The sequence below is a fragment of the Bombus fervidus genome, chromosome 6 (assembly GCF_041682495.2).
Source record: "Bombus fervidus isolate BK054 chromosome 6, iyBomFerv1, whole genome shotgun sequence".
NCBI lineage: Eukaryota > Metazoa > Arthropoda > Insecta > Hymenoptera > Apidae > Bombus > Bombus fervidus.
In genome coordinates, this window is record NC_091522.1 from 9,579,127 (window position 1) to 9,604,594 (window position 25,468).

The 25,468-nt window shown below is 36.1% G+C and overlaps 1 protein-coding gene across 3 annotated transcripts in view; it reads left to right on the forward strand.

Moving 5' to 3' along the window:
* LOC139988023 (fibroblast growth factor 18) overlaps positions 1 to 25,468 on the forward strand; it is a 126,168-nt gene that overhangs the window by 37,411 nt on the left and 63,289 nt on the right. Inside the window, exon 1 of one of the 3 annotated variants that reach the window (XM_072004941.1) lies at positions 19,240 to 21,700. The exons of 1 other annotated variant lie outside the window; for it this stretch is intronic. In XM_072004941.1, coding sequence (XP_071861042.1) covers positions 21,681 to 21,700 — 20 coding nt within the window. In that variant the 5' untranslated portion in view covers positions 19,240 to 21,680. One more of the 3 variants, XM_072004943.1, reaches the window with a different exon arrangement.

Sequence of the window (25,468 nt, forward strand, 5' to 3'; positions counted from 1 at the left end):
TCATAACGAAAGGGTTAAATAGCAAATAACGATATGGGCAATTTACCATTTTTTCGAGGACTAACAACACGTATCGAATAGTTTTTGCCTTACGGTTTAATCGCTGGATGTTGATTCACTATTTTACACTAAAGGCGACTCGATGCTTTTCGTGTGATATTTTTCTTGCAAGTTAGCCATTCGTTAATTGATAGATTACAGTTACAGAATTTGAAATTTACGATCTACGTTACTCGAACGATAAATGGCAAAGTCGGTTGGTAATCGTTGCGTAAAAAATTATATTTCGTTCGAGCTAATACATAATACGTCCCGTGACGCTAGAATACACGAGGTGGCACGAAGCAAGGCTTCCTATACAGTCATTGCATCCTTTAACTCAGCATGAGGTACATTGTGATGCATTTGAGGTTTCGTCGTTTACTTTCGCTCTCTTTAAAGGTTGACCCATTCTTGCAGGTCATGGAATCTGCTTTTCTCTCTTTCGATGAATAGACCAATGTCTAAATGACCATTGAAATGTTCTTCAGCATCGTGCGGCCCTGACGTTTGTTTTCTATCCGGCTTATATTCGAATAGCGGCTTAGGCCCAGCTAGAAGGATTAACAACCGTGTGCCTCTTTTACCAAATGGACCGCAAGAAGGCGGAACGAGAAGACGAAATGTCGTCAGTCTTTTCGCTATGCATTGTATCCTCTGTATGAAAATCCTCCGGTATGCTGACCGAATAGCGTGAACATACGCCAACCATCATGAATCTGTCGCTTGAAACTTTTCTAAATTTATTTAAGAATATTAGTTTACTTTTAAATAGAATATTTATCGATATTATCGATATCTATTATAGCAATAAAGATACGACTACAAATTTTATTTTTATTGAATGAGGAAGAAGGTACAGGTTTCATATTCAAAAATGCCCAAATTTCTCGACTATTAGTTGACTACGATTTCACATCACGTTTACAAAATTATTATAGTTTTCATTATTTTTAAGTTTGTTTTCGTTGGTTTATTCCAATTATTGGAAAGTGGAGCTACTTCGCTATTGCAATCGTCACTTAAATCGTTATTTTCCAGAAACTCTTCTCTCTTTAAAGTGTTCTTTTAACAAATTAACGAATAAAATTTCGATTTTTTTATCGCGCTCTTCCGTAATTGAAGTATGTAGGGTGTTTCCCGATTTGGGATATCTGGCAGTGACGCAGTTTGGACGTTCAATCCGGTTCGAAGTCCGATTACGCGGTAGCCCGGTGTATTTCACTGAACAGAGCACCAGTTCTTCGTCCTTCTTCGAGTCATATCATGTTTGAGTTGCAATTCTCGCATGTTTCCGCTGGTGTGGCGTCGGTTTACGATCACGGGCCCCTTCTACCACGGACTACCTCGTCTTCTCCATTCGCATTTGCATTTTTATATTTATCTGAAATGAGCGTCGCGCTCTTCCTCGTCCTCGATTGTCATCGGTGGATCGCCGTAGGTCTTGTATACGATAAAAATTCTTCCGTGATGACGCTTGCCAACACCTCGTTGCGTTTAATATCGCGAGAAAGTTTCGACCGCGAAAGTGATTTCGAAGAAATTCTGCTACTTCGAAAGAAGACCAGGAACGGTGACAAATTATTCTAAGATATGAGAGGTTTAAGAGATGCGACAGATATTTCTGATATCCTTGTTGTCTGGTAGTTACATTCCAAAATGTTCGCAATTCTACAAACACAGAATATCAACGAAAAATGTATCACATTACAAATTTCTTGTTGCTTGTTTTTCATTTGAATTAATACACTAGCAAATCTTTCCTTTAATTTCTGGTAGATATTCAACGTAAAATTACTTTTTGCCTTTTCCTTCGAAGTTTAGCTGATCTCAACTTCGAAAAATGTGCATATTCCTGTGTACATTTTTTACAGCATTTTTACAATTTAAAAATATTGACGGAGTAGCTTTCAAGTACTAAATTCTATTATATCAAATTGTACATCATATATGCACGTTCTGAAATGAATATTTCACAAACAAACGTAAAAAATCCGTCATAAAGAACAGTGCAAGCGATAGGAATAGGTAATACTGGTCTAAGAATTCAACTTTGGAAAATACATACATAAATCTATTTTATTACAATTTAAAAGTTTTGACGGGGTAGTTATCGAGCATTATAAAAAGATAGTACCCTTAGAGACACCCGTTAGCTGGTATTCCCGCTCGTATTATTCATAGAAGCGGTGTGTAAGTATACCGTGCATACCGTGCCAGTGTACTCGGAGGTCTCTGCACTCGGCACCGATCGATAATCGATGGAACAAAAAGTTGGAATTTGTTTACAGTTTAGTAACCCAAATCAGAGCGCCGATCCGCCACCCTCTACCATCCTCTTCTCCTTTCGTCGGTACACCCTTCCCCTCCACTCACACAATAACCAGCGACATCGTTTGTTACCAACACGAACGTTCCATTTCCTTCACCGTCATCATCGATACCAACATCATCGCGATTCATGCGTGTCACAGACAGCGACGCCAACAACGGAAGCAAAACCAACACCAACGATAACACGGGATGCCAACGTCAATCCCGGGATCCAGAAGCTTAGAGTAACACGGAACCACACTACTACCATCGTCACACGACATACTGTGTACCATTCGTGCCACTTTATTTTTCCCCACTTTTCCCTTTTGCCGTTTTGTTCTGTCAGATGAGTTTTGCCCATCCTGCAGCCGAATGCATTTGTCAAACGTTGAAACAAATTGGTAGACAAGTCACAAATACCAGCGCGCCGGTTACACCGCGTACTCGCCGAACACGTAAACTGCCTTTGACTAATGTGTTGTTCATCCTCCAACACGACTCATGTACTCCACATTCGACGAATTTTATAACACACTCGCGTCGAATCACCCTCTAAGCTCTTGTTCTCCTCGTGGTATCATCGCTGTTTGTTCCTTTCAAGTTGCAGTTTATGCCCGAGGAAGTTCCACCCTGTTGGTATTTGGATTTATTGATACAGGATTAATTTCTCGAAGGGAGCGCGAATATACATTTTGCTAACTGTGAATTGGATTATTATTCGTTTAGTTTTATAATTTTCAGAAATTTTAAGATTGAATCGTCGAATCCTAAGTTGGTATTTTTCCAAACCAACGCGATATAGCGACACGATTTTTGCAAACAATTCTAAGAATTCCTGCAGGCTATGGTAAAAGCTATCAGAAGCGAGAGGTGAGTCTGCTTTTTCTTCGTAACTGCTGTTCGAGAGGATTTAACTGAAATAATATACAGGATGAAAGGAAAGTCAAATATTTCCCTGGGGCAAGATATCAGCCAATTTCATGGGTCCCCGTTTTGTGTGTGGTCTGTGGTTTACCAGGACATTGCTTCTTTCTCCAAAATTAAACACCGTGACTGATCCTTTCTTCCGTCAAAAGAATTTCTCTTGATCTAAGTTAATATGACTGAAAAAGAATTGCCTATTCAATTTGATCGACAGGATTTCGTCCAAACAGACGTAGTTATATTTTAATTAATCTATCTTTAATTAAATATCTTTCATCGTTATCATTAATTAAGTAAGTAATACTATATTGGTACATCTCTAATTGAATATTTATTTATTGGTCGAAAATTGTAAACTGCAATCACTGTGCAAGTTTGTTGTATCGCTACCACTAAGCACACAAAGGAATACACGTATAGGGTACACTCTATCGATGGATCAGTGCAGTGCTTACAGCAAAGCGTAGATAGGCGAATGGCTGATGCCTAGATGTTGGATTTTATGACTTATTGACTCTCGTCCGTGTTTACCGGACTCAGTGCGACGGCCATGCGGCGCCAAGCGCCGAGAATGCGGCCACCTTTGCGAGCAAACGTCCGATGGAAACACACACATCCGACCGACTGGCCGATCGATCGATCTCATTCTTCCCCGCTCCGCCTTGTTTTCCGATTTCTTACCACCTTGGATCATTGTTACCAGCCGATCCTTATCAACAATCGATCTGAAAATCTTAATCTTTCTTTGTACCGATGTTGTACTTGGACGATAATCCTGGAATATTACGTCGTAATAGCACTCTGATTCTTGCCGCGACGCGGCAAGTTAAAGGCATTCCTGGAACCTTAACACATGTGCAATCCTTTTCAAGTCGCGCTTCTCTAAATTCTCTTCTTTTTTTACATTTTAATCTCGTTTTAGTATCGTAGGAAAAGAGCTTTGGATATTTTAAGAAAATCTTTGACATAAATCATTGATATAATGATTTTTATTCGACAATTGGTCAAGGTGTACATCACTTTTTTTAATGACAATTGCATTATGTTGTGAACTTCGCTTCTTAGAATGTGGATTATTTACAAAGTCGAAAAATTTGACGGGAATTTGTTTCGCAATGTTATTGCCAGAAAGAAATTATAGCTTGAAAGAAATTAGTTTCTTCGTTCGAAAAATTTGGTCGAGTTTTATCTGTCAGTATTATTGTAATTCGTTATTATATCACTTATATTATTATTTATACCGACATTTCGTACAAGATTGTGACTTTAATCGATTCAGATGGGATAGATACAATTACCGATAAGCTTTGTGAAAAGCGAATACATATCTTGAATTCCGAAGGTTTTCGTTTTATCATTTCAAAATAAGATTTTGCGGAGATACGGAAGACATGTGCATACAATGTATTTGAAAAGTAAAGTAGTAGAAAATAATTGTAATATTCATAGACATAATTTGATAGTTCATAATATAGCACGGTGACAGAACGTGCCAAGTTACAAAGCGTGGAAAATTATTAGGCGCCAGATTGGAATTCTAACACTTTGCGATGTGTATTCAATAATACTTTTGAACCTAATTATGTAATTGTTTCTACACCAGAATAAGAGAAATTAAAAGAGAAAAACTTCTTATCACCGAATGTCAATATTTAAGGGAATCTCATTTAGAGCAAAGGTACTTCGATACAGAAAACTACAATCTTACCTGCTGTGTATTTAGATAAGAATCCTGAGTTGCAGTTTCATCCTTAAAAATGACATTACCAAATCGAAATCACTTATTGTGACAAATATTGTCATTGTATTATTGAATTCTAAAATGTTATGTATCTCTCTTGATCTTTGATAAAAAGATATTTAAGAACTCATCGTACAGATAAAGATCCCGAATATCTCTAATAGTTTATGTTAATTAAATGTTACGATTTTCAACACAGGATTTTACAACTTTTTACTTCAGTATTAACTAAAAGATAATACGATACGCATAAAGCATTATTTTCTCTATGGGAAGTTATTAGTTATAGTTATTAATTATATGCTATCATATTTTACATTATATAATAACAATAATCTGATTATTATAGAAAAAGGAAGATTATTCTTGAATCGTGTGTATTAAATTTTCGTAAAGAAATTGTTTTTTCACTACATCGTACATCAAGAAAAAGTGTCGATGTTGATGCATATAATCTTTATCAATGATGTTGTAAAGACTGCGCTGAAGGGAAGAATGTCGGAGGAAGAAAACAAGTGGGTGTTTAACAAATAACTGATGGATTCTATTGGCACAATGATTGCAATTGTTATCTGTGATCGACAAATAAGAATGCGCTCTTTTTCCGCGAAAATGAAAGAATGGAATGCTGATCGGTGCCATCTCACCGGAAGGCGCCTTTACTTCAGAATATCATATTCTTTGTATATTGAGTAGTAAGTTTGGAAATATTGAAAGATTATATCTAATATTTTAACACAAATGTCATTTAATTATTTGACAGCATCATTAAATCGTTATTATCATGTAACGAATATTTCAAGGGATTAAACGTTATGTTACCTCTTTTACGATAATACCACGAGTGTGTGACTCGATAGATTATAAAAATTCACGATTGAGCACTTAAAAATACAAAATATATCGTAACTGTAGAAAGCGCGCATGTATCGATTTTTCTTGAGCAACTAATACAAATAACAACGGCTGGGAAATTTTAAATCGTTTTAAAAATAGACGTATCTATGTCCCAGTTTTACCCATACACACAGCCACACAATTTTGACCGAGTTTCCCCTACAATAAATACTTTTGTGTTGATCGCTATTAACTTCTCTTACAATAAATACTTTTGTGCTTAACTCGTATTAACTTCTTAAAAGCTATCTGATAGGGTTTTACTCAACAAAGGAAATACCATGTGTAAGAGTTTCCTGTTGCTATTTCCTGTAAAATATATTCCGTGCTGAAATTCTTTATCGACCTGCAAAGTCATTTCATGAGTTTTTTCATTATATATCTTCAAAGAGGGACATCATTTTCTGTTTATAAAATCGACATTGTCCCTTAGTAATCTATTTTCCTGATTGGTATTTAATGGCAAGTGAATGAAATGAAATACAACAGCAGAAATTGTATTGGTATTTGTTCTTAGAGTCTTAAATGTCCAATCTTAAAATAACCTCTTATCTGTTCATGAAAATATAAGTAAAATTTAAGTTGAAGATAAAAATATTTCTATTTGTTTTAAACATTTCTATTGAAAATCTATTATGAATATTTTGTAACATTTAATATACTAAGAAACTTTTTTATATGCGAATAGTAACGATATTCGCGATATTTCTGCATAAAGATAATATGTATTGTGGAAAAAAACATCCACATAATTCTGTATCGTGGATTAATTCGGAATAACATCGGTGATAAGGCTGTTAATCTTAAGCATGGCCGATATTATCCGAGCATTGCGTTAATCTATCAGCAGTACGAAACTGTAGGATAGCGTTTGGAGTAATCACTTGAATTGCCGAAGTAAGATACGATAAAAATAATTCAATCTTCGATAAGTACATTTATCTGTAAATAGCGGAATAAAATAATTATAAAACAAAATTAAATTATGCAAGTTATTAAATGTAATAAATAAATTATATAATCGTATAAAACATACAGGCACAAAATTACTTTGTGTATGTGAAATAAATTATTAAAATAAATTATCCGTATAACTTCGACTGAAAATATAATGGAGGAAAGATGTTATGGGAGCTAATTTAAGAGTAGGAAAAAAAGCTTAATTTTATCAAAGAACGAAAATAAAACGTAAAGTGCAATTTATCATAAAATATACCGTTAAAGATAGTTTCGATATGTGCTATAAATGAATCATACAACCCAACGATTGCAGTTCATTCATGATCTATATCGCGTTCATAATCACGTATAACGACTACAAACATGACATTTTTCTCGAGTTTTCTTAAGAAAGTACTTACAGTCGATTAACAATAAGCGAAACTACTGCGACGTTGTCGATACGGGGATATCACACGGATATCTTATTGTCAGCGCTAAATACTACGGCGCCACTGTAGAACGCCAGACCTTGGGATATTATTATTCTACAGAAGCAGGAATAGAACCCTTTTTTCTTTTACGAAAAGGAAAACAGTTGCGAAACTTTTATCAGAATTCGACAATCGGCTAGAGATAATTATTGATAATCAAGTTAATCTTGTAGATCACTTTCTAATCTGGCCTTCATTTCCATTGGTGATTCTTCTGAGAATTCCTTGCAACTTTCTTTAAAAAATGTCGCATTTTCCTGATACGTTGGCGCCATGAACAGGAAATCTATGGAAGACAACTAAAATACCTTCAAGCGATATTTACAGATAATTATCTTGATATTGGTAATATTTTATGTAGGGTGTGAAGTAATTCTCTATTTCGATTCGATCACAGATTATATTATTTTTATATTTAATTATAGATTCGATTATAGATTATAGATAGATATATTCTTCGATTATATTAATAGAGCTATAAGTTTCCATAAAAAATGCTATAAATGTATAATTCGTATCGTCATCTTTACGTCAAACTTAATCATGATCTTAATATTAACTCACTATAGTTCCAATTTTTCATCTTACACAATTGTATTTATGCTATACGTAAAATCTATACAACTTCTGCTTTCTTGAGCCTTACAAGATACTAACCATCAGATTCTCACGTTTGTTCATTCTCCTCGCGATTCGCCATATGCCTGTTCCATTAGAGAAATGCGAAGTGAGCGTCCGTCCGTGCGGAAGTCGGAAGTCGACCGACAGCTTCTTCCACTTACGTATCGTTCTGGACCGTTCGGTTTTATGGACAGTAAGATCAGGCTGATCCCCAATTAAATGATTCTTAGCTACAGCTTATGCGAGACATCTTGATAAGACGGCTTTGCGCCAGTATTACTTGCGTCAGACGGGTTAGTACTTGGCGCTTGCGTAAAGGGCCGCGTTAAGTCTTTCGATTAGCCGCGCACGTATTCGCGCGTCCCTGTCCCATTGACACGTGGGTTACAGCACGTCGACACGTGGACTTTGTAACCTTCGTTCACCGAACCACGTGGTTCAACCACCTCTGTTCCTCGTCAACGCTTCTCCTTACTTTGTGTTTTCCTACTCCTCTCCTCTTCTTCTTTCTTTTTTATTTGAAAATTAACACATTACGGATGGAGGATGTGAATCGACATCTTTTGTTTCTGAAGCGTCGATGACGGCGGACGACAACTGGATCCATAGATTTGTAAGATAATATACATATGGTAGCGGACAAAAGAAAATTTAAATGTAAGTGGTACAAAAAATATTATAATTTTACAAAACAAAATTGTATTTGACGATAGCGGTGAATAAGTACGTGTGCAGTGAGTATTATAGTATATACTCCAGATTAGGTGATTGTCAGCAAATTGTCGTTAAAATTACATTTTCTTAAAAATCTAATATTTACGGCACATGAGAATTAGGTGGATTACCGTAACGAATAAATTACATTCTTCGCGCAATGAAGATGCTTGGAGTCTTCTTTGGTAGTTAACAATGAGAAATTCCCTAACTTATTATTAAACACGTTCGTTCTTGGTAAAGTGAGTACGTATTTCCCGCAAACGAATTAGTGTTATTGCACTATCTTCGATAAGTGAACATTGTTCACTTGGTACTTCGTTCCTTAGAGACATTCGTTATTATTCGTCATTCTTATTTGTTTAATCTCATGTTGCTGCCATGATCATTTATTGTTTCCTTTCCTTTACGACAATGTTCATACTTAGTGAACTTCGTTATGTGTTTACGCATTAAGTAAAAATTTATTATCTGTTCATCCGCTCGAATAAATTCTCAACACGCGATTGTTTTACTTTTATTATCAGTCTGCAATTTTCATTCGCACGTTTAACTCACGCGTTCACAAATATACGTGTAAATTGTCAATAATCGGTCATCGCTTTCATGCTATAGCATATATTGAAATACTTAACTCTACTGCGTTCTTTATAAAAAGAATTTTATTTTAAATAATAATTGGACAATAGCAAATATTATACGTTGGTGGATCAGGTTTTGAAATTAGGAATACATGTGTAGATATAGTGTGGCAATTTTAAATCTGTTTAATATTATCTATCGTGTGGATGTGCCGACTCTAGCGACTGACTAGTTGATTAAGCCGACTATCCGGCCACTTTTGTAATCGACGATTGGTCAGTTAAGTTGACTATCCGGCTACTTTTGTAGCCGACGACTAGTCGACGAGTAGTCGGTAAAAAGAGCCGATTGATCAGCTGTGTTACTGATAACTTGATAGAGCACAGAAATAAAATTACAATGTTCTATCTTTACCGTCATTACTATAATTTCAATATTTTTTGATATGCGATATACTTACTTATAGGTACACATTTGTATGTAATTCAATTATTGCATAAAAAGTTAGAAATGATAATTAGTATTTATTGAAATAAAGTAAATAAGTACCAATTAACTAGCAGCTTTGGTAACTATTTTTTAATTTTATCACAACAAAAATCTCTTTAAAATTAAGAAACAGGACGTAATATAATAAACATAACAAACAATATTAAACAATCTTCGTTGCTTTCGTAATATTAAATAATCATAAATTTAACACGTTTTGTACAAGTGCTTGAAAATGACCAAAATGACCAAACTAGTCGACCGACTAGTCGGCTTCTTGAGAGTCGATTAATCGGTTAGTCGTCTAGTCGGCCGATTGCCGATCATAGTCGTCGCCAGATCTCTAATCTATTATTTTCGGCCGAGTTTTGTCATGGTTAGATTCTTGTTGAGAACTTCATTGTTGACTTCTACTTTATATAACGCGATAGAATTTTCTCTCTGCCTTGTTCCAAAAGAACTGGAAACTGAAAGTTCTTTGGTTCGTTGAAACAACGATGAGATTAAAATACAAAAACTCGAGGAGTGCATACTGGTATAGTCAGATTTCTCGAACGGATTCCACTTCTAAGAATCGAATTCACAGAGCGACGATACGACTTCACCATGAACAGAACAGAGTAAACCACGATACAAAGAAACAGGAAAGTGGAAATCAAAAGAAGAAAGTATGATCACAGAATGGTTATGGGAATTACTGTTAGCGGTATCTTCGTTGGAAACGGAGCACGCGCTCATCCTATCGCGGTTTGGTACCGGTATAGGTGTATCTGCAGACAATAAATAAGTCGCGATAACGAGAGAGTAACGACAGCGGACCTGCAATCTTATCGAAGGCACGCCGATGTCTCGAATTTATTTTCCAATCAGCGGCGGTGTTTCTATTATATGTACGATTGCCGCTCTCGCACATAGTCATGCATGCGAGTAAAATCACGCGTGTGTAAGTACGTATGCATTTAGCGACATTGCGATTTAAAGCGCGCTTCAATGTGACTCTGATATCACTTATTATGTACTCTGGTTGCTTCAAGGAAGGAAAGCGATGAAATGGATTTAATGCCTAAACCATTAACGTGAATTTAAACACACGTTGTAAATTATTAGAATTAGTTGATTCTAAATGGAGTGATAAATTATGTGAAAGTACGTGTGAACTGTGAAAAATATTATTTACATATTATTTATAATCTAATTAATTACGAATTTTTTAAACTAATAGCGGTCAATTGGAAAAATACTAAAATAAAGTGTTCATATATATTATAGTCTAAACGTTATAATTTATGAGCGATATATCACACTAATATTATTTTAGAGTAATTTTACTCTTCATTCGAAATCGAGATATAAACGAATCATTTTATACTTTACACATTTTATACATTTTATATATTATTTAAACTATCGTAAAAATATCGTAATAAGTAACAAATTGTTTGCAACAAAATAATTTCTTATCGTTTCCGTATTTTAATTCCTCTAAAGTATATACTTACACTACGAGATACTACACATGTATCTGATCCTTGGCAGACTTTAAATTGTCCCGTGTTATTTCCGTGTACTTTTCAATCCACGGTTCAGTGATTGACGGCGAAGAAGCTGGGAAGAGCAACGAAAGAGGGCTCCTTGAATGGAAATCTTGTGAAACTCTCCGCGCTTTCTGCGAACAGAAAATTCATTCACACATACGCGTCGGTTTGAACAACAAGAGAACAGTCCGCCACTTATCGAGGCGCCGTCCTAAGGCGTCTATTACCTGTTTGCAAATATTACCTTCGTAGTTTAGAACGTTTCCTTGACGACGTTCCTGCATCGTTTCACTTCCCGACTCGCGTTTCATCTTGCATTCCTATCGGTTATGGCTTCTTTAAAATCTTATAGAGGTACTTCTTCATTCAATTTTACGCTCGATGAAAAGTCCGAATTTGATCCAAAATATTATTACACATAATTCGATACGTTTTTACGATTAGATAAGTGAATTTTCGTGTTAATTATATTATCATCTAAAATCTTCGATCGATACGGAATTAAAACAGAAGAGTATCTTTATGTATATATCTATAATTGGTAAATAAGTCTTCTAAAATTAATGGTAATATTATTAATAAATGCTATATATAAATTTATATATTCGTATATATATATAAAAATTTATAGAATATTTCGATGCACGAAAAAGACTAGATATACTGCCAGCACTGTAGATTTTGTTGTAAAATATCATGTTTTTGAAAAAGAGAGAAATTTCGAAATTTGTCTTTTATCACTTCTTAATCTAGAATTTAGAATGAAGCTTCCTATATTTAATTTAAAAGAAGATGATAAATTGGTATTTTGATGGCACACGATGATCATCTATTTAGGAATAAGATGTTTAACATTAGCGTGGTCAAAAATTCTATGTTTAAATTGACGAAAATAATTGATCGAAGTGTATAGGAATAGTCGTAGGTACGCAATTTGCGTACAATTGGATTTGCGTAGTCGATGATGAACGATGCGAAAAATTTGAGCACCACTGGGAAGGCCACACATGCAGTATTATTGTTGCAGAGTGGATCTCTCGTCTCAGAGGACAAGCTGTTGTTGTAAAGGCGCGAATGTTATTGCAGCAGAAAGTTGTGGTGTCACAAAGCTGCGGTGGGTCTCGCGGCATTCCGTCCGTTGTGTGTATCACCTAAAGATATCGTCACTGGCAAATACGTCTCTTTCAGGTCTCAGAAAAATCACTACCAATCCATCTGTAAATTTACCGTGAGAGGCACCATAACGTGACAACTTGCAACATTCGATGCACATTCTTGCGCTTATAGGAGCTCGAGTTTCACGCGCAGCATCCTAAAAGGTATTACCAAGGATCGAGCCGGGCGTTGATTATCAGCTTCACTGTCCTTTTATGCCTACATCTACGTCTTCATTTTCTCATCGCTGGCACGAAACTAATCGTTAACTTTTATTGGATCCGATGTTTCTTGGATGGATGCTAAGTCGACTTTGAAGGATTTGTTGCTACTTCTACAGTTAATTTAACGACCGCGAACGTATTTCAATGCAATTTCTAGTACACAGAAATTTCTCGCCTTACTTACGTTCGGATAAATTGGAATATAAACTACAGAGACAGGATAATATTCTCAAATGACAGAATTGCAATTGTAAAGTTTATAAACGAAGATTATAAGTGAAAATGCGTCAATTATATTTTTTTATAGAAGAACAATTTTAAAATTCAATACGCTGCTCATCAATTCCATATCAAAACTGTTTTCTTATTTAACTTTCTGATTAAGTATATACACAATGTTTAAAAAAATATAAATAACACGTAATATCATATCTTTCCCATGCGATATCAAGACCGTATACATATATACATACATATACCACGTTTTGACGCAGAATCGGTTCTACCAGTGAATTCATAGATTACCCAGCCGATTCGTTCGGAATACATCACCAGGAACGTGTGATCGCGGGTTTGAGATTCTTGACAAATTTTAAGATTGACGCAGGAATGTCCGAAATCGTTGGTAATAATTCGAGGAGCCGTGGAAGACCACACAGGATCGAGGATGAATCCTTGGAGGGTCCTGACTTCTGAGATGAAGGTATACCTATACCTCGTGGCACGTTACGATGAAATAAAACGTGAACGTACCTGGTATGCCTCCATCCACTTTCAAAATCCTCTCGTGGATCCTGCGGGACATCCTCAGCCGCATCGTTACGTTAATGGGACGGACTATTATTTAATTCCACCAAATTGCTGGTCGGCCTCCGAAACAGGCGTAAAACCTCTTAAAAATTGCCGCAGGACCTTCTTACTCCCGAATTCTACGAAAACGAATTTAAACGAATACAAATGAATACAAAGTTCAATACTGTTTTCAACCAATAACGCAGATCGTTATCACGCTAATTTATATAGTCGATTAAAAATATTGGATACGCCACCACTTCCCGTTTCATTTCAAACTTATCGAGTCTTGTGATAAGTTAATTGAGTGATCGTATTACATATATCCAATTAATTAATACAAGTCACAAAGATTTATATATAAAGCGGATGTCTTTCTTATCGTAGGCAAAGGCTAGAATTTAAAAAAGCGATGTCTTTAAGATTCAATCTTAAATGATAGCTATTATAAAGTAATTCTATCTTGAATTCCGATCATTATCTCGTACTAAAGCTATTCGTCTAGCTGTTAGGGGAAATTGCATCTTATATTATCTAAACGTGTGTAATTAATGATATATGTATAATATTTGATTTGAAAGTTATACATATACAGTGACTGGTATCAATATCCATGCACGATAATATGCGGAATATTTTATTATTGCATATATAGTTGACTGTTTTCTAATATATTAAAACAGATATTGTAGTTTGCAGAAATGTATATAAATTATTTAATGCACGTACCTTCTCTAAATAAAAAAAAAAAAAAATAAATTTCACGAAGTGTCCCAATAATAATGCTCATGAATATTAAAATGTTTATAAGAATTAGCTAGAAAAATAATCATATGCAAACCGTTTATTTTTTCTTTCTGATAAGATCAAAGAGTAACCGAAACTATTGTAAAAGATTCGTGTTTAGGGTATTCTGGTCATTTATCCGGAGAAAGGAAGGAACGTACAGTGCGTAGATATTGCGTAGCTGGCTTACATATGCGCGGGAGTTGAATTACGTGGTGTCGCGCGAGAGTAAAGAAAGAGAAGAAAGGAGAAAACGTATTAAAAGGATATAAGAGAGCGGGCCGCGACCGCAAACTGATTAAATGCGGTTTACTCAGGCTATGCTGCTACGCCACAGGGCTCGGTACCGGCCTGTAAGCTACACGAGCTGAAAGAAACTCCTTGTGACTTATGTACTTGTGATATACAATGTACTGTATTCTTTACGGTCACTTGGGTCGTCTTACGATCTTTTTCTTCAATGAAATTTCTGCGTACATTTGTATTCCATTTCTATGATTGCTATCATCTGGTTTTAATCGTTATCATGGGAACTATGTACATCACTCGAAATGCATAAATTATCAAGTTAAAAATGTAAACTTGAAATTTTTAGGATCTAGAAATATACAACAATATTAGTTTTATATTAAGTGGTAAGGCGTATTAATGTCTGATAATTTATGTATCTTATGATTAAACACTGGAATTATCAAACTCGTTAGAACGACGTGTCTCACAATCGTATCTTTTGTTTCTGCATTTACTAAAAAATACAGGGTGCATCGAAAATGCTACGTCGACCGGAGATGATTTGTTATGCAAAAGTAAATCGGAAATGTAGAGTGAGAATTTTTGAAACGACACTTCGTTATCAAGAAAATCAATGATGAAGTTTCGTCAAGTACGCGTGCACTTAAGAGATAACGAGAGTCGGTTGAAGGAGTTTCTGCGCACTCAGGTACTCTATTTAGTGATACAAACCGAATGGAGATGATTTTCTGTACAAAGGAAGCCGGAAATTTAATACCCGTGCACTTGAAAAGTAACGAAAGTCAACTAGACGGAACTTCAAAGTTGATGTTCTCGGAAATGAAGTCTTGTATTGACAATTGTCAGTCTACGTTTTCCACTTACTTTGCACGGAGAATCAGCTCCATTCGGCTTGTATCACCGAATAGAGTACCTAAATGCGTAGAAGCCCATTTAACCGATTTTCGATATCCTTTAAATGCATGCGTACTTGACGAAATTTTATCGTAGATTCCCTCGTAACCGAAAACTTGTTTCACAAATTGTCACTCTACATTTTCCATTTACTTTTTCCCAGGAAATCCTTCCCTTTCAGCGTGTATCACGATTTTGGGTACACTCTATATACAAGTGCTGTTAAGAAATTAACATTTATTAAGATAGAAACATGATTGTATATACCTACTTATTTTCGTTATGAGTAATGTTACATATCGTACATATTATATAATTTAATTAGATTAAAATACAAAATATTTTATTGATCGAGAATAAAGTTGCCAGATAATATACGTAATAAACGTAATCTTCATTTGGAAGAGAAAAGAATTTCGTAAATAACGAAATTAGTTGAATTGTATCTAGCAGACTGACGTATCTGAAGTATACGGATTTCCTAAATCACATTATCATAGTAATTGAAATTTTCGTGATTAAAACAATCAATGTAATCAGGACGTTCCAAATGATAGCAACTCTGTATTAGATTAAGTTGATAGTCTTACAGTAAATTCCAAAAAATTAATATTAAAATTGATTTATGAATAAGGGAATTCAATATTAAATTATATTATAATAACTGTGATAATAACTATATAGTATAATATTATTCAATAGAAAATTCTTATATTAATCGTAATTAATTATATAATTCTTAGAAATTCCATGTGGATAGTTTCTAATCTGCCAAATCTCACAAAGATAAACCAACTTATCTGATTAAGTCTTTTATTCGTCCATATGTCTTTTTACATTAGAAAAGTATTTTAACCTTCAAGACCGAATATTTAGTCATTTAATGATATTGATAGGAAAACAAATATATTAAATGGAAAATCAAGAATACAAGAAAAACACGTTAACAATTCAGCGTACAATTAGTATGAATAATACATTTTATTGTTAGTCTTTTTTCAATTTAAATTAGTGTTTACTTATTAGCAAATGTATAGGAAAACACATGTGCTATGTATGAAACATTAATTTTATAGGCAGTGTTTTCTCGAGAAATTTGGTTTCCTTGATAAACAACAATAAATCGTAGAAAGAAGATAGATTTAATCAATATCGGCTGATATTTCAAATTTTACCGTAAACGTTTATCAAAGAATAAAAAGTGATCATTACCCTCCTTCGTGATTCGAATACTCAATGTTGAAGGACGTAGCTTATGCACATAACTTATGTAATGTCACGTGTCAACAAGAATCTTGGCGAATTATAATTGATATACATTTACACTCGTGATTTTTCTTTTTTTAGCTGAGAAACGTGTGCGTGTAATCTCATTTATTTTTATTGTTTAACATTCAGAACATTTTTTTTCAGTATACATAAATCGTTTTAATTCAATACTATACTATATTATTGGTAATTCTAGAGTTTAACATTTCTGTTTATAAAACTATGATTTTATTGATACAGTGTTAATTTTCAATCGTTTTATCTTCGGCTACATGAGTAAATGATAACAATTGATACAAATGAATACATGAAAACAATTGAAAAATTCTATACTTTATCAATTACTTTTATACTATCCTAACGAAAATTTCAGAATAAAGGTTCATTTATACTAATCGATGAACATAATCGTATATTTTAAATATATTTTATTAAAATGTAGTGATTGAAATACAATAGTTGCGGAAACGCGTCAGATCCAACAAAGGAAAATGGAAATCGTGCTTCAGTTGCAGGAAGAAAAATTTGTCGACAAAAAGAGAAGACGAAAAATGAATTTGTGCTAGTGTGAAATCTTGCAGTTTGGTCGTTCGATGGAAACTTCGTGTAGTGAGAAGGGTATTTCTTTGTAGAACGTAAATGGAATTGGAGTTTCAAGACCCGGTAGGCGTCTCGGTTCCACCTGATAAGCGAGACAGAGGTCCTGTTGCATTATACGATGACATGAACCGTCGCAGGACTCAGGTATTTTAGTCAGGTACTTCCGTAAATTTGACCTGCACATGGCACCGGCATTTGTCACCTTCAGTAATTAAATGTGCACCCAAATTTTTCCTTATTCCTGAGTAAGCGTCGGCTTCTGACCATTTTTTTCTTGGAGCCGACTTCTTTTCTTCAGCAGTAAGCTAACTGCTTGTTCCGTTCCTTCCGGGGCAACTCGAAAACGGTGTAACGTGTAGCATGACAACAGTGGGCCAGATAGTCAAGATAAAGAATCGTGTCTCTCCAGGATCAAACGTACCGATCTTCAGGAACGTACTATTACATACTCGCCAACGTTTGCCAAAGTTATTTGAAAATAACAAACATTCCATTTAGCTTTTTACTTAGTACTATCGATAAACTGTTTAGGTTTACATAACCGCTTTTTTTCGTCGCTAGGAGAAGAGATCGAGATTTCACGCAAGATTTACATAGACAGAAACGGGCAAATGCCGGTAGAACTGTGTCAATATGGTACGGCCCTGCGAGGTGCCAAACTCTCTCACACAACAGTCCTTTTTCCGTGAACGGAAAATTAGACCATTCAGAATACGATTTGGCGACAACGAGTCGGAACTCTAATAAGACCCGGAGAAACCTTGGCTCGGCTGTCTTCCATGAATTTCGAGTGACAATCTCTTTTCAAACAGTTCGAGGTATCGACAGAAATTAATTAACGACCCTCCGGGCAAATATTGTCCTTCTCAGATCACAATTATCTTCCATCTCGTAAAAAGTTGGGGATACTGTTAGAAATTATTAGGAATTTAATTCTTTTCTAAATGACGAATTAACTCATCTACTCTGTGGAATGCAACTAAAAATAGTGTCATCAAAGCGATATTTACAACAGAAGACGTAGATTTATTAAATTTGCTTAAACATACAAAGCTGAATTCTTATGTTAGATCGTGTCTCACTACTATCTGGATCACAGACTATCGCATTTCTTACGCATAAGCAAAGTATAACTGCCAACGCACACATACGAAAACTAGGAAAATGGAAAGAGTCTTTGCATCGGAATGCGATGAATATAGACTTCGCATAATACACTGTGTCCCATGACTGTAAATATATGAAACCACTCAAAAGCTTTTAATCTTTATATCTCGTGTTATACATTTTTAGATGTTAACTCGATAACAAAAGAACGAAGTACACCATGTTTGACATCGTATTTAGAAAGAATTTTCCCTTTTCTTCTACAAAAAGGATAGATCACGTTCACTAAAAATAAAAAAAGAAAAACAGAAGAACATTGATACATACAATGAATAACCATTTAAAGCATACAATAACTATTAAAAATACTCCTATTGAATATTGAAGCTATCTTCAATTTCTGTCAAGCTTTGCTAATACGATCATGACATTCTGCTATCATAGCAGCGCTAATGAAATTTCAAAATGTTTCATATAACGCACACAATATGTTCGCAGCGTGTGTCTACGAATGTTCGAATAGTTTCGTAAGTTTACGTAAAAAATAAAAATTTTAGATTGGTTTTATAGTTATGAGATGTATTCAGTACTTATGTATCTGGTATACGCGAAATGTTCGCTCGCACAATGTAATTCTCCATCACTAGCGACGCAGCGAACGACTCCACGAAACGAGCGTAATCCGCCAACTTTCTGTCTGACATTCTGGCGATCACACGCGTGTTGCTGATAATCACTGGTCAATTGATAATTAATTATCTCGTTGGTGAGCATGCGTTCGACGAGACGTGAGTCGGTACAGTTTGCAAGCCAGTACCTCATTCTCGGCCGGGCGAGATGAGCCAGCTCTCCGACCAATCCGACTTTCTTTCACGATCGTGATCACCTTTGTTCTTCTTCGAAGCTCTTCGAACCAGTCGAACGTTCATCGTGAGAATACTGTAACTTTAACATTTATCGAAGTATATTAAAAGAACTGTGCCGTTGACTCTCTCGAGAAAACAAACTTCGAACTGGCTGGACATTGCGTAAGAGCCGCGCGTCATCCTCGGTATGGTTGATTCAACACAAAGAAGAAGACGGTGTATAGGTGCGTGCCGTAATTTATATCGTGTGGCCGTCATCTTCGCTGCGAAATAAAAATAATAAGTAACGACGGAATATGAAAGAATCCAATCGATAGGATGCATGTTGTTACGTTGTTTATGCCACTGATGTGAATTCTCACGTACGATACATTGATCTGTCGATTGATTCGTATGTTTGATCCGAATAAACGAGTTAAATGTTGGAATCTTTAAATTGTCACGTAAATTGTCGTGTAAATTGTCACGCAGTATGCAGTATAATACGTAAATATTTACATCCAAATTGGAATCGAATAAAGAAAAAACGACACGAAATAAATGTTTCGATAAAGCTGTGAAATTGATTAATCGTGCCGAAATTTTTGCAATTGAGCAAAGCAAATGAAAGGAAAACAATATTACGAACATAATTACGAAGAAAGACTATTACACGAACAATGGATATGTTCGATGTGTTGCTTTTACTCGATGTATTGAAGCAAATGTACATTTATCGATAAAAGGATATCGATTATTGTTTTCGACAAGAATACAAGGCAAATAAAGGAACTGCGAACGACACGCCTCCTGCGTGGACTTAAATCGAAATCATTCAACAACGATCGATCCCCCAAACCTCGAGAAAAGTGCTACTCCTTACTTCTTTTTGTTCACTCAACTTCCGGAGGGTTCAAACCGACTTTGATGCTAAAGCAACGCCAACAGCTTTTTTAACGAATTTACCTTTTTACCTTGCAGAATAGAACAATATCGATAGGGTTGCAAGGATACCCGTAACCCATTGGGTCTATGGGCAGCCAGGAAAGATGTGAAGACTAAGAGGGAGAGAAAAAGGGGTAGGAGGTGAAAAGAAGGGAAAGAGAGTTAAAAAGAAAGAAAAAGAGAGAGAGAAAGATTGTTGGGAGGGGGTAGTAACACAGCGAGAGAGAGAGAGAGGGGGGTAAAGCAAGAGCGATGGAGGGGCAGCCTCGTGTACGCAACGAGTGGAGGGGTAGCACGAGAGGGGTGGGGGTACGGACTAGGCAAGCAACGGCAGCAGGGCAGCGGCCAGGTAAGCGAAGAGCGAACACTAGTGGGGCTGACTCGCGCGCCTCCGAGCCTCCGGGACTCTCACAAGTTGTATATCGTCGTGCTACGCGTTCTACGGTCGTGTTGTTGCGCTGCCACCGTCGCCGCTACGTCGTAGTTGTGCTCGTGCAGTGACAACGCGCCGTCGTGCTCCTACGTGTTGATCGTCAACGATCTAACATCGAACGTATTGCCAACAAAATTCCAGCTAAAGAACGCAACCAACCATCGACCTCTCTTTGCCGCCTCTTCTTTTCGTTCTTTTGTTTTTTATCGCATACACGAGAAAAGCAGGAAGAAGTTTGAGGAGAGACGCAGGTTGACCATATACCCGAGGACACCTCGCTCCGAAAGGAGTTCTCTCTCCCTCTCTCTCTCTCTCTTTCCTCGGAGCTTTTTACCGTTCACCCTCGTCGCATCGTAACACGCCACTTTGGGTGAGCGCCAACGATCCCCAGCAACGCACCGACTGCTCAGTCACGACGATGTTGGCGCAAATCCAAGTGCGCCCAGTGGTTTCCTGCTACCTGCGCCGCGCTGGGGTTCTTACCATTTTCGCCGTTTCCAACTAGATCTTGTAACAAACACGGTGAGAAAGTGCGAGTTTAAGGATCAAAGGTTTCAGGGGTTGAACGATCGTGAACACGATCTTGCTAAAGTGTCCGATGCGATTGAGGAGTTTGGTTTGTTACATGTTTGTTTGCTCGATCGGTGGTGGCTGCGAGGGAATTGAACGCCGCCACGGCGCAGTGTTTACATGTAGCAGTGCGCGAAGTAATCGAAGGTGCACGAACGGTTTTCACTCGGCTTCTTCCGCGAATTATTCAAGTTTTAGCCGCTTTTTATTCAGTTCGCCTGTTCAAAAGTGTAATGTGTGAATCTGTTAGTTCGCGATCTGGTTCGACTTAATGACGGATACATCTGGCACATTGGCCGATCATCGAACGAGGCGAGAGAGTAACATTGTTGCGGTGTTCGCGCGATAGTGTAAGAGAGATTCGATCAGTGAAGTTGACGGGAGAAGTAATCGTGAAAAGTATCGTCAAGAGAAGAAAATCGCATAATAAGAAGTCGCTGAATGCAAGGATTTTGAAAGTAGCTCCAGAAGGCCAGCCCGACGCGATGCGTCGACGCTGCTGACGCAACGCGCCTGGATGCGTCTCACTTTAAGCACGTGAGTGATCCGATTTCCTTAATTTTGAACAAGTTGAAATAAGAGAAAGAAAAGAATAGCGGCGATTGAAATTTGAGTGAAGACGTTTTGATTTTACCTCGAAGCGATCCCGCTGGATCGTTCGAGGATCCGATTTTTCTTCCATCTGAATTGTTTAGCGTGCGATCGGGTTAAAAATGGTTCGAAAGCGATCGGGTAAAAGAACGATCTCGGCATGTCCGCCACGATATTCGGATACTTGAATGTTCGTTCCTGTGGCTCGTGATTTACACGTGCGCGTTTTAGTTGTTTGTTTCGATATCCATTGTCGATCACCCTATTCTCTATAGTCGGTGGTAGCCGTGGTGCGATAGTTGTGTTGCTGTTGGTGGTAGTGGTTGCGAGTGCGCACGCGACGACCGGTGGTGAATGATCCTGACTCCGGGCTGACAAAGGTTTTCGTATACGAATACTGTGATGACGTCCGCTTCGGATTACGCGCTCTCTTTACGATCTCGTCAATCTACATCGTCTAACGCGGAACCAAATGTAAGTGTTTTAGCAAGCACGTACAGCATGTATCTTGAAATATGCTCTACCGCGTATTTCGTTAAATTCTATCTCCTTTATCTTGTTATCTTCATGGTTACGCGACGATGAATGGAACCATTTTTTTGCTCGTTCAAAAGCGAACATCTTTAGACATTTGCGCGAGGAACGCGTTTAACGCCAGAGGGAACTTGGTCGAGCTGTGTATGCTTGGATAACGGTACTTTAGCTGGCAGGGGGTGAAGTGTTAGGAACTAGTGATACAGTCTACAAACCATGCAAATAGACGTGTAACGTGGAACTAATATTTCCCGTTCTACGACACGCATTGAGAAAGTGAAGTTATATAAAACGAGACTTTATGTCGTGTTAGATGTGAGCTCTTATAAAGATTGCACTGCGTTTCATAGCTGATGCATTGTTCGTACTTTTTGAACATTCTATGAGTATGGTGTTAGTGATCGAAATCTGTTAAATGTTTCATTATTGGAATTTCGTCTTACTTTAACGAAACTCAAAATACTTTTAATTTAACTAATTGAAAGTTGGGGTAGAAGTTAAATTATAGGAATTTTTATGACGCGTTTATATCTTCCAGTTAGATCCAAAATACGTTAGTTGTGAAATTTCGTTATTAATTAAAAATTATTAATAATCCTGATTTTATCCGAAAAGAAATGAAAACAGATATTTTCTTGTAATATCGTAATTTTCTTAGATTACCATATTCCCGATGCATAATATTACACTTTTCTAAATAAGTGAATTGTTTATAATTCCGATATTTACTCTATGAAAGAATCTTATCTAAATATCGATTCTTAAAGAATATTCAAATAAAAAAAAATTGTTTAACATGATACTCATCCATTTATTTTTCGGCAGATGGTATTCACACGTATCTAGAGATTTTCAAATCTTTGATACAATGCCACTTCAATAAGATATTTATTTTGAAGCCATCGATCTGTCACGTGTTCTAATCTCCCATTCTCCAAGATATCGTACAAGTCTTCTAAGAACAAGCGTAAGTTTAGTTTTACGTGACCGACGCGACGGATAAAAGCGTACAATCCGTAGATCCTCGATCGGATGCAACCTATGAAGATGATGGAATTCTGTTACTTTGGTGGTTATCAAAAGCGATGAATTGTCAGTTGAAAAATCAAACGATACGTCGACGATAAGCCAACATATTTTAGATAAGCGAAACGCGCAATTAAAATGCTTTCTGAATGAGACTCGTTCGATTAAGCAACGATCGCATAGACTATCCGGCTCTCACGCTCGTTACTGTTCTACTTTCTTCTGTATTTCTCCCTTCTTATCTCATTCTTGCTCTATCTTCCTCCGTTTCCGACATCTCGACTAATCTTCGATTGCTGCAAACCGTTTTGAACTTTCTTCTTTCTTCTTTCTTCTGGAATGATAAATCAAAAACCCGCTTGCTGTAACAGTTCTCTTTTGTCCGGTAAGATAGCATGTATAGTTAGCTTTGTGCAATTCCTTATCGAGATTCTGATTTTTTACGGTCAATTCAATTTCACTTATCTGTAAAATCAGTAACAATAAAACAAAAATTCAAAAACATTTGTGTGACACAGTTTTGTAAAATAATTACAATAGTTTAGTTACGCACATTTATTAGTCGCCGTACATAGTGTCTAATAGAATCGTAGTTATTACTTCAACTATAGAAATAAATTAATTTACTTCTCTAATTCATCATTTAATTGACACGTGAAAATGAAAATATTTAATTTTTATTTACGTATCCTATAAATTGTGATAATCGATAATACTGCATAATTATTGTCGTAATTTTTTTTTAATATATATTTCTTTTCATATTGATAAAGAACTATTATTTAATTCTTTAAAGCATTTGAGACAAATACAGAAGAATATCTTAAATAAATATTTGAAAGGAAATGGTATTGCGACAATTTGCTAATCTTTCTTTTTAATGTTATCTATTTTGCTATTAGAAGAGAATTGGTCATTGACCACCGTACAATATAAATCTGTCTGATATTTGGCCAACGCCATATTCTCTAGCAATAGGTGGTCAAATGTTATTTTTACACATATTGAACACATGTTTTGATAACGTAATCAGTCTCCACCTCGTGTATGTCGACGATAACAAACCGGTCAATTACATTTGCTTCCAATTACCCTGCGTTATTTTTAATGGCTCTTTCGATATATTATATTTCTAGCAGGATAGCAAACGTTTACGGTTAAAATCAAACGAGCGTTAAAATCAAGCGTGCGCTCGATCTAATACGATCGATGTAAAAGGAAATGCTAGATTAATTTCAAAACATCCAACTCTTACGAAATTTTCCTCGTCTACCGATCTGAATGGTGAAAATGTTTGACGAATATGACGTGATGAACGTAATGAAGCTCAATTCACGCTACAAACACGCGAACGTTTCAAATCCTGGCGACACATGTGCTAAGATGAATAACAAGCGAACACAAGAAAGATTTTAGCGGACGTAAATCCGGTTGTATTGATCGATGATGCACTTCGATCCATTATTGACGTGCGTCGCAAGAATACGTGAAGTGCAACGCTTTAAACCTTGTTCTGCAGTATTGCGAATAGTTTCGTCAATTGCATAACACATAGCATTGATGTTGATGTTATGCACGCAGAATTTACATTGTGACCTTTCTAAGTAGGTAAAAAGTGGAAACGGTAGTATTAGGAAGTATAGTTATAACGATTGCCGATTGAGTTTGTAAATATAAAGTAAATTTGTATATTGAATTTTAAACGAATTTTTTCTTTACTTCTTCCAAAATATGTTTTATTTGTTTAAGGTTAGTATTTGTGGTATATTATCAAAAGATTATAACATCCAGTAATTATATAGTATTATATATCTATTATCACAATTGCAAGTATAAAAGTATAATATTCTCAGAAAGTATGATTAAGTCACAGATATAAAGTTTCAATTGAAATATAGTATGAACTAAGATCTCAATCACGATTGATAGAATTGGAGGTCTTAGCATTTTCTTTCTTTCCGATAGAGTATATCGAATAGTAGCCTATACCGATACAAGTACGAGGGCAATCCAATCAGGGAAAACAAGGTCGCGGTAACGATATTATCCGCCTCGTGTCACGGATTGATATCGAATACTATAGCGGTAAGGCTTCGTCAAATAGATTTGAACATTGTGAGCATATACCGTGCCAACATTCCCTTCAAATTTCCA